Source organism: Pygoscelis adeliae, unplaced genomic scaffold (genome assembly GCF_000699105.1).
Source record: "Pygoscelis adeliae isolate BGI_AS28 unplaced genomic scaffold, ASM69910v1 Scaffold66, whole genome shotgun sequence".
In the NCBI taxonomy this organism is placed as follows: domain Eukaryota; kingdom Metazoa; phylum Chordata; class Aves; order Sphenisciformes; family Spheniscidae; genus Pygoscelis; species Pygoscelis adeliae.
The window spans coordinates 1,418,584-1,429,099 of record NW_008825167.1 but is presented as its reverse complement, the minus strand read 5'-3'; the positions used below and the strand labels follow the sequence as shown (position 1 = coordinate 1,429,099).

Below are 10,516 nucleotides of genomic sequence, written 5' to 3'. Positions count from 1 at the left end.
CCTTCAATAGTAAGTTTTTGCCACAAAATAAAAATGTTAGCTTAATGTCTATAAAACCAGGTTCATACTGTTAAATAACAACGATAATATACACAGTATTTAATTTTATATGCTTATGTATTTTGGGGGGGGAATTGTATTTACTTTTAATGTATTAAATAGATCATTATTAATTACAGAGTTAAATGACTTGAGATATAATAAAAATTATTTTACTACTTGCCTAACATTCTTGCATTACTTCTTGTGAGTCTCTCTGCAAGTGTGTAACTATCTGGGTAATATAGAGAATCTTTTTGTTGAGATAAAAATTAGTGGCATATTGGTTTTTTGTTTTGTTTTATTTTTAATTAATCTTTCAGAATGATTGACTGGTTGTCCTGGCCTCTGGCTCAGCATGTGGAAACATGGGTGATTGCACTGCTGAAAGGCCTGGCCGCAGTCCAGAAATTTACCATCCTCATTGATGTCACTCTGCTTAAGATTGAATTGGTATGTTGGAAAAGAACATTCAAAATTGAAGGAGAGGGAGAGGAATTTGTAACAGCTATGCAATTGCGTAGCATCTTTTGTATTGCAACAGATATTATATTATTATTCTGCAAAGATGATGTAAATGTATCTATAGCTTTCAGTTGCATGTAATGATTCTGCCTGTTTCAAATGGTTGTGGATTTGGAGATCTGTTTACATTTTTACTGAAATTTCACTTTCTAGATTTACTGAAATAAATGTGGGTTTTTTTAGGTCTTTAATCGACTTTGGTTTCCTCTAGTGAGGCCTGGTGCCCTTGCTGTCCTTTCCCACATGTTACTTAGTTTTCAGCATTCTCCAGAAGCTTTTCATTTGGTAAGTTACTAAATAAATGGTTTTCAATTCTTTGAAATGTCACTCACGTGTGATTTCTAACATGGGTCTAAAGGGTAACAGAATTGATGTGCTTGAATTTCCTCTGTGTTTCAAGGTTCCAGAATCAGATTTCTGTGGTTCACAGACCACTAGGCTTTCTAATTTCCAGGTTCAACCACTTAATCTGTAACTGGAAACGAGCATTGTTCCATTGTTCTGCCTGGTATGTACGTATTTCTGGCAGTAGTATCTGGGCACCGCATTCTATCTTTGACCATATACTTCTGGAAATCCATTTTATGTGGCGTGAAGTCTACTGATAAAGTTGGGCTACAAGTAAACTTTCAAGCACAACTATTTGGGGAGAACTGATAACCAATTATCTGCATATACATAGCAGCATATATATTATCTGCTATGTATAACCTAGTCACCCTGGATATGTGCATGAGACCAAGCAGTACTTCACTTTAAGAAAGCTGTGCTGTCTATGTTTCAATGTACTTACAGGCAAACTGAAGGATACTATTTTTAATGGCCACTCTTCAAAATGCAGTTCACCAGTTACAGTGGTAGATACTAGGGTATGGCGACGACTGTTCGTATTGGTACAGCAAAACGTATAGTGCCTTCCCTGTTCTCATACTCGGTGTTAACTTAAACTTTAAGTGAAATATGGGTCTTTCAGACCATAGTAACAGCCTGGCACACTGTTTCTCTAAGCTGTCCCCAAGGCTCTTAGGCCTGAAGGGATCACAGACACTTTGATTAGTGTCAGATTAATTGCCTTATGCCTATTACACTGTTTTCTAATGATAGAATTCTGAAGTTCCTCTCTCCCTCCTCTGCTCTAATCTTGGCCTAGGATAGAAATTTGAGTCACAAATGAAAGAGCCAAGTAGCCTTGAATATGCTCAAAACATAAATATTTCCTATATTTACTGTCTTGTTTTTCTTCTTTGTTCCTGAGAGAGACAAAACATTCATAAGAAAAATGTAAAATATGAGAAGACTTATTCTAGAAATAGGCATTTGCTTTAACAAGGAAAACTTCTACCGTAGGCTGCATGCAGTACTGCATAAACATCTGTCTTCAGGACTTCATCGTGACTATTTTCCCTCCATTTTACACAACCTTCTTCACTATAATTTTAGAGCTACTTCTGCCATTTAGTATCCTATAATATTTTCCTGCACTTAAACTACTTGTTTACTTTTTTATAATAAATGGTCTGAACATAAAATGGTTAAATGCACATTTGATAAATATAAATTAATTTATTTTGCGATGCATTTGAGTTAACTTTCCCTTTCCCTATGCTTGAGCATCACTAGTATAAATGATTTGGGGGTTTTATAGAAGAAAAACTGTCTTGCACTTATGATGTAGAACTTACCATGATGTGTACTATGGAATTCTAAAATCTACTGGCGTATGAAATTTTAATTCAACCTCAAGCCAGAAATTATACTTCTGTATGTATTCAAAATGTAACTTTCAGTATTATGCAGCATGCTGTAAGTAAGAATTTAGCTCTCAATTTGAGAGCTGAGAACCTGTACTTTTTCTATTCTTCCTATGTGCTTTGTCTGTGCAAAACTATCATATCTCAGATCTACTTTATACAAATCTCATTCTTTGGAGCTCAATAGTTACTTTCTCATTGCTATGTACCCACATTTATAAAGTGAAAGAGGGAAATTTTTCATTGCAGCTTTCACTGTTGACTCTGTAGTACATTGAACACTTAATCTTGGTGTTTTTCTTTTTAAACAGTGGATATCTTGCTTACCAAAAGAGTAGGGTTTGTTTCTCCAAGACGTAAAAATATTCCTTATACTTAGAGAACAACGGATACTTGAGAAAGTGGCAAATGAGTATTCTGCACCTGGCCCCTTTTACTTTGGTGTTTTGAAGTATATTAATTCTTGTAATTGGTATTCTTTCCTAAAATTGATACTCTTACAATTTCTGTTCTGTATTTCATGTCTTTACTACCAAACAGTTTGTAAACTAATTTGTGATGAGAAGTGATTCCATCCACTTCTTTCACAGTTAATCCGTTTTGATGACTTGGAAACTGACAGAGGTGACTAAAATATTTTTGGTTCACAGTGAGAAGTCCCTAGTCTTTGGGACTGCATTGAAATAACTTTCTACTTGATGTTTTAAGACTGATATAAAAAAAGTCTTATGCATTTAAAAATACAGACAGAGCTGCGCTGAAGAAGGGGAAGGAGGTGGAGTGAACATTTCTGATTTATACCCAATTTAAAATAGTAATGAATCTGAACTAATTCTCAAATAGGTTACCGCATCTGTGGGAAGCTTTTTTTTAGCTCATAGTAAATTACTGTCTTGGTTTATTGAGCCTAGCTCCCTCACTAGGTGGAGCTGTGAGCCAGTTTCTGTCTTGTAGACTGAAATAGCATGAATGTATTCATTGGCTTCAGATCTCAAGCATTAGATTCTGTTTAAGGAAAATTGAGAGGTTTGTTTTTAAAACTGTATCCGTGAAATTACAACAGGATACTTCACTGTTAGTGGTGGCACAAAAGCAAAATGTTTGCTGTTAATATCCTTAAGGTGACTACTTTGGACACTTGACCATTTAAAATCTTAACATGCATTTTTCTAAGTTCCTAAAGTTCCAAAACTTGATATGTGAGCTAAAGAGAGCATTGAATAATTAACTGTGCTGTTTGAAAATTGTCATGAGTAAAGAATAATGCACGTTTTTCCAAGTCATTGTTTCTCAACCACTTCTGATTCAAGTACAAAAGGTCCCCTGTCATTTGGCATGTGTAAAGTTGTTTGTAGAACAAAAAAAATGGAAAAACGCAATTAACACCCTTTTTTGTTTGCTTGTTTTCCCATTCAGATTGTCCCACATGTGGTCGGTTTGGTTCACTCCTTCAAAAGAGATGGCTTACCTTCCAGTACAGCCTTTTTGATGCAGTTGACTGAGTTGATACACTGTATGATGTATCATTATTCAGGATTTCCAGAGCTCTATGAACCCATTCTGGAAGCTGTTAAGGTATATTAGGAGTGTTAAGAGGGTGAAATGTTTTTGTGTTGTTTTCCCAAATATGAAATATAATCCCATATATCTAAATTCTTTAGAACTTCCGCTAGGAGAAAAAGGCTAACCACATAAGCTAATGTCAATTCTGACTGTGTTTGGAATATGCTAGAAAAATTGTCCTGAGTGTCCATGATATGATTATAGCAGGCTTTAAGAAAAGCCTGAAATGAGATCCTTTATTAAAAGTAAAATCTAATTTCTTAAGCGTCATGTAACTATTAATATCCTTTTGTGAGGTTTATTCTAGGCATTTCATTTCAGCCCAAGCTAGAAACTGTAACTCTTCAACTGTAAGTTCAGAGCACTGATAGTATTGAAGAGAAGTAGGTTCTGAGGAGTACTTGGCGTGGTGTTAATCTTTGCCTAGCTCCAAAACACCGTTATTAAGCACTGCATCTTAATACTGCAGTCAGTATTGCATGCCTCTGTGGGTAAAGGATGCTGGCCTATGCTGTTTCAAAGCAAAATTTGGTGCTTTTAGATAAATATTTAAGTGCATAATGCACTTAAAAAAAAAAGTAAATTTAAAAAAACCACAAAAACAACCCCCAAAACAAATAAAATAAAATTGAAAAAAAATACAAAACAAAACCCACCCGGGTATTACTGCCTTGATTTTATAGCAGTAGTATTGCAGTTAAATGTTTTGATGCTTAAAAAGCCCCTATCAATTTAATTCCAAGTATTCTAGACTTTATTCTTTCATTCTTACATTTTGATTTGACAGAGCGGGAATGTATTTCTAGCAGAATACAGGATGCTTTAGGGGTCTATTAAAGCTTGAAATTTGAGAGGTAGTTTTTGGTGGCAGAAAAGGATTCTGTGAATATGCAGGTCAACGGTTACCACGGGGTTGTATCTTCTAGGCTATCAGGGATAGCAAGATCCTGAAGGAGAATACGGGAGCAAGTGAAGATAGAAGACTGCTGAATGGCAGGACCTATTATAAAAACAAATACAAAAACCTATTAAGTGTGTTAAATGTTTCTCTTGTAGGATATGCCCAAACCCACTGAAGAGAAGATTAAGTTGATTCTCAGTCAGAGTGCCTGGACTTCTCAATCCAGTTCTTTGCCATCTTGTTTATCTAGACTTTCTGGAAAATCTGAAACTGGGAAGACAGGTCTAATTAATCTAGGAAATACTTGCTACATGAACAGTGTTATTCAGGCACTTTTTATGGCTACAGAGTAAGTCCTTTTTAACTGCTCTTTTCATTGCAAATTAACTTGCAGTTGTTGCATTCTTGCCTTTCACAGAATATTAACATGTCCTGGGATCTCTCAGCTTGCTAGAGCTGAGTGGGTTTCTTTGCACTCAGTTACTGATTGCTTTGTTAAAGTCCAGCTCTGAAACTGCAATTTTAGCCATTAAAAATCCTGATCCTTCTGTCCAGTGTCAAAAGACAAGTCCCTTTTTCCTCACTGTCCTTGCTTCCTTCACTATTGTAAAAGTTTACAGTGATGCTTTTATTATAATCTGGAATCTATTGAAAACAAAATTTGTCTGTCTATAGCCTGTTCTTACACATTTAAACGTTTAAAGAAATAGGTTTTTTGCAGTGTTAGTTCCTACCGTACAGTAGTTTTGCATCTGCACTAGAGCAGAATCCAGGTATTGAAGGGAAGTGTTCCATGTTTTGCTTTCTTTCAAATTGAAGTAATTATCTGAGCTGGAATAACAACTGCATTGTTGTTAGAAATCTAGCAAGGAAACTAATGTCTCCCCCCTTTTTTTTTTTCTAGTTTCAGAAGACATGTTTTATCTCTGAATCTAAATGGGTGTAATTCACTAATGAGAAAATTACAGCATCTTTTTGCATTTTTGGCTCATACCCAGGTATGTCAGTTTATTTCATCTGCTGTTTTTTAAGCTTAGATCTATATACCAAAATTTAGGAACAAACACGATGCCATGGGAGTGCTCTTGGGTGTATTAAAAGTATAAATATGATAGATTTGTAGGGGAATGAGTCTGTCTCCAAATGTTCAGATGGTGTGGATGGACTTAGAGAAAGCTATATTTCGTAAGTGGAACATCTTGGTATTGTGTTGTTTTTATAAATGGGTAGTAACAGGTTTTCTTTGAGAAGCCAAAATGAAAAAATCCAAGTAAGACCTGACTTGATATACAAGCTGACTTTAACTTTCTAGGGTAAACTGTGACTTTCTGCAGTGATTTTTACACTAAATTTTATTGTACTTCAAATTCTAAAGTGAACTTTATTAAATGTTTAGAATATTTTTCTAGTGCTAGAAAGACATAAGACACTTTTGTTCTTTGATTAATAACAATAAACTTATTGTGAAGGGGATGAAGCTGGATCACCTTAAAAATAAATTGGTACTTATGAAATACTGGTGGTGTTCTGAAGAAAGAAAGCTTTTTTTTAAGCTTGCCAGCAAGAACAGTCACTGCTATTATGCATAACATCTGGTTTATACTTACTACACATTTAATATTTGCCTGCAGGATCCGCTACTTCTATCTTTGTACTAGAGGTGATTACTACAAAATTAATGGCTTTCTTCCTATGATTAAGTGGTTTAAATGTTTGTGTGCCATGTGTTTCATACAGTTCCTCTAAAATAATGTAGTCCAAAGTTCAGTGGTCAATATCAAAATAATATAACCAATTTTTTAAATAGTTCTTATGTAACCTTGTCTGTCCCTCTCTTACGTGAACAGAGGGAGGCATATGCTCCTAGAATTTTCTTTGAGGCTTCCAGACCACCATGGTTCACCCCTCGATCCCAGCAGGATTGCTCAGAATATCTCAGATTCCTGCTAGACAGGTACAGTTATTGTGCCATTAATGGGAATGAATCTACAGTCTTAGCACGTAATGTTGAACTCTTAGGAGCAGTCATGCAACAGTTCCACTGCATGAGTGGGGACCAGGAATTTTGGGCCTCATTCCTGTCTGTCTCTGGTTTTCTGTATGGTCTACGAAACACTTTCCATGGGTTTAATCTGTGGTAAAGTCTGGATACCATCTTGTATCCACATCATTTAAAGCAGATAACAGTGGTAGTAATATTCCATTTTTACAAATCTAAACTTGGGTGTTATGTTAGAGTCACGGTCCTGTTGTAAAATTAATGTGGTTGCTGAAAGCAGTTTAGTCATGCATCTGGAATTTCATGTTGGTGGACACAGCTATATTTCATACAGGTCAGATAAGTCTTGAAGAGATGTACATGCATTTATAACCAGTTTAATAAACAAGCAAATTAACTGTGGCACAGATAAAATAAAAATACCTAAATTTATTAGTAGCCCTCTTTAATTTTGGCTTGCTGAGATGTGGCTTAAGTAATATTGCTTTATGACACATTCCATTTCTGGAGAAGTTTATCTCAATAGTGAAATAGTGTTCTCTTCCCTGCCCCCTCTTCCCCTTGGGTTTCTTTTTTGGTTTGGTTTTTCTTGCTGTAGTTTCTTAACTTTCTTGGCTACAAAATCCTGACCTTTTCTTTTCTTTGGAAATAGTCTAGCACTAGATAAATAGCTACTTGTTCTCTTACAAAATCTGACATACAGAACCAGTCAACAGGAGAACTGATTTATTAAGATAATGTAATGGTAAATAATAAAAACGTTGTTTGTTAGGTTTTTTAATACTTGCCAGTTCTCTCAGTATATCCATTGTGTTCTGTTATATACAATGAAACCCACATTAAATGCATTTATGCTTCTCATACTCTGTTTTGGATAGTACTGACCTCTGATTCAGCTTGCTTGTGCAAAAAAAAATAGCAGATACCTTTTTTAATGTAAGACACTTCTAGCCACTTAACCATCTATATTTTTTAGCATAACTGGAAAAAAGCCTGAAATGGTGCAGCAATATTTGTTTGGAAAATAGCACAGCTAGTTGGATTTATTTTTCTTTGTCTTCAGGCTGCATGAAGAAGAGAGAACCTTGAAAGCATTGTCTTCAACAAAGACTTCTGAAAGTATAATGAATGAAGAGTCCCAGAAACAAGAAGCTGTCCATAAAGCACAAGTATTTGCTGAAGCACCTTGTATGGGAAGTGAAGAAAGAACTCTGATAGAGAAGATGTTTGGAGGAAAATTGAAGACTACTATATGCTGTTTGAACTGCAAAAGTATGTCTCAAAAGGAAGAAGCTTTCACAGATCTCTCTCTGGCTTTCTGTCCTCCAACTTCCTTGGAGAACGTTGGCCCAAAATGTGTGGAACGTTCTGAAGTGAAAGATGACTACGTGGTGCAAACTAATACTTTAGCAACTAGTCCTGCTGGAGAAACACTGCTCAATAATTTGGAAGTAAATGGTGGATGTGACACAATAATGAATGAAGGAACCATAAAAGATTTTTCTACTGAGCCAAACTCTGAGAATACCACAAATTCTGAACTCAACAAAGTTCAAGATAATAGGGATATGTCTCAGAGGCTAGTAGGTAAAAACACCCTGTCAGTTACAGACTTATTGAATTATTTTCTGGCACCTGAGATCCTCAGTGGAGACAATAAGTATTATTGTGAGAAGTGTGCCTCTCTACAGAATGCTGAGAAAACTATGCAAATTATTGAGGAACCTGAATACCTCATTCTCACTCTTTTGAGATTTTCGTATGATCCAAAGTGTCACATAAGGCGCAAAATCTTGGACAATGTGTCTCTGCCACTTGTTTTGGAACTGCCAGTCAAAAGAGCAACGTCCTCTCTAGCTGTAGTTTCAGGAGGTTGGTCTGTTGGTGTTGAGATTTCTGATATTGGAGAAAATCTTGCTAAAAAACTGAAGCCCTCGGGTGCTGATGAAGTGACCTGCCCACAGTTGGTGCCATACGTGTTAAGCTCTGTGGTGGTGCATTCTGGTGTATCCTCTGAAAGTGGACATTATTATTCATATGCTAGAAATGTTACTGGGTCAGGGCCTTCAGGACTCTGCCACCAGTCTACAGCTCTTTCTTTAGTTTCTCCTCAGGATAAGTTGTTGACAGAGGAGAGTCCTTGTACTGTTGTAGAAAATGAGCTGGACACTGAGATGCCAAGAGAATGGTTTCTGTTCAATGACAGCAGAGTGACATTTACCTCATTTCAGTCAGTCCAGAAAATTACCAGTAGATTTCCAAAGGACACTGCTTATGTTCTGTTTTACAAAAAACAAAATAGCACCTGTGGCTTCAACACCAGTTCGGCAAATGGACTCTGGGTAAATGGAGACCCTCCCCTACAAAAAGACCTCATGGATGCAATTACGAAAGATAACAAACTGTACTTGCAGGTAGGATGGGAATTGTATATGCAGAGAGGTTTTTTGGTCTCCTTAAAACTCACGAGAGACAGTCTAAAAGAAAGAAAAAGTTAGCTTTTAAATATTCTGGTGTATTAACCTTACAAATCACCAATCTCACTTCCACCTTGATGTTGGTAGACAGGTTTCATAGTAAGGTTGTCACCATTAGATGGGAAGCATCAAGGAAAATGGCTTAAACTCATTTCAGTTTAGATTTCCAGTTGAGATGCTCGCATAGGTTGTTTAACTACTTGTAATTCTATGCAGGAGAGGCTTTTCAAACAGTTCTAATTTTCATTGCCTTGAATAAATTACGAGAGTAGTTAAAGTATACTTAAAAACTTCTTAGCAGTGTTCTTACTAGTGCATTTTCATTTGGAGTGAAATTTTATTTATACAACTGTGCTTACCCAAATGCTAGAACCACTAAAATGAAGACCAGATGCTAGTGACTAGATTCCACTTTCCCTTTGCTGCCTATTCTGCCTCCCTCTGTGGGACCAGCACTGCCAGCCACACATTCTCTGTGCTCCGAGAACTTCACCTAGCTGTAGTCGCGTCTTTGCTGTTACAAAAAACGCACTGTCCTCCACATTTCGATATGGTTTGCTTTAAGCATTGCTGCGATGTTTGGATGGTGTAGCAGTAAAAGTGTGTCTTACTGTTTGCTCTTTGATTGGATTAAGCTGTTCCTGTAAGAGTTCTAGGCCTACTCAAATTAGAAAAACTAGGTAAATTCAAATTAGAAAAGAACAGCTAAATGTCACTGTGGAAAATCTGTTATAATAGCTCCAGGTATTTTACAAACATAAACAAGAGAACCGAGAGTTTAAATTGCAACTCTGCTGCTATTTTGAGCCTGTGTGGTTAAAGCATTTGTGTCCTAACCATCTCTGTTTATATGCCACCTTTCCTGTTGACTGTATAGGGTAGCACAAAACACGGCTTCTTTAGCAGCAGTCTCGGATTGTAGAATCATAGAATAGTTTGGGTTGGAAGGGACACTTAAAGGTCATCTAGTCCAACCCCTGGGCAATAAGCAGGGACATCCTCAACTAGATCAGGTTGCTCAGAGCCCCATCCAACCTGAGCTTGAATGTTTCCAAGGATGGGGCATCTACTACCTCTTTGGACAACCTGTTCCAGTGTTTCACCATCCTCACTGTAAAAAAATGTCTTCCTTATATATCTAGTCTAAATCTACCCTCTTTTAGTTTAAAGCCATTCCCCCTTGTCCTGTCGCAACAGGCCCTGCTAAAAAGTTTGCCCCCATCTTTTTTATAAGCCCCCTTTAAGTACTGATAGGCTGCAA

At 36.6% G+C, this 10,516-nt stretch overlaps 1 protein-coding gene across 2 annotated transcripts in view; it reads left to right on the top strand.

Annotated features, from left to right (window-relative positions):
- The first annotated feature begins 420 nt into the window (after positions 1 to 420).
- Positions 421 to 10,516, top strand: part of USP38 (ubiquitin specific peptidase 38) — a 20,756-nt gene continuing 10,660 nt past the window's right edge. The window contains exons 1-7 of one of the 2 annotated variants that reach the window (XM_009328756.1): positions 421 to 492; positions 776 to 849; positions 3,732 to 3,890; positions 4,935 to 5,128; positions 5,684 to 5,777; positions 6,627 to 6,733; positions 7,842 to 9,192. In XM_009328756.1, the coding sequence (XP_009327031.1) occupies positions 808 to 849; positions 3,732 to 3,890; positions 4,935 to 5,128; positions 5,684 to 5,777; positions 6,627 to 6,733; positions 7,842 to 9,192 (1,947 nt within the window). In that variant the 5' untranslated portion in view covers positions 421 to 492; positions 776 to 807. Of the gene's footprint in view, positions 493 to 775; positions 850 to 1,052; positions 1,073 to 3,731; positions 3,891 to 4,934; positions 5,129 to 5,683; positions 5,778 to 6,626; positions 6,734 to 7,841; positions 9,193 to 10,516 lie in introns of those variants that run through there. The other variant, XM_009328757.1, reaches the window with a different exon arrangement.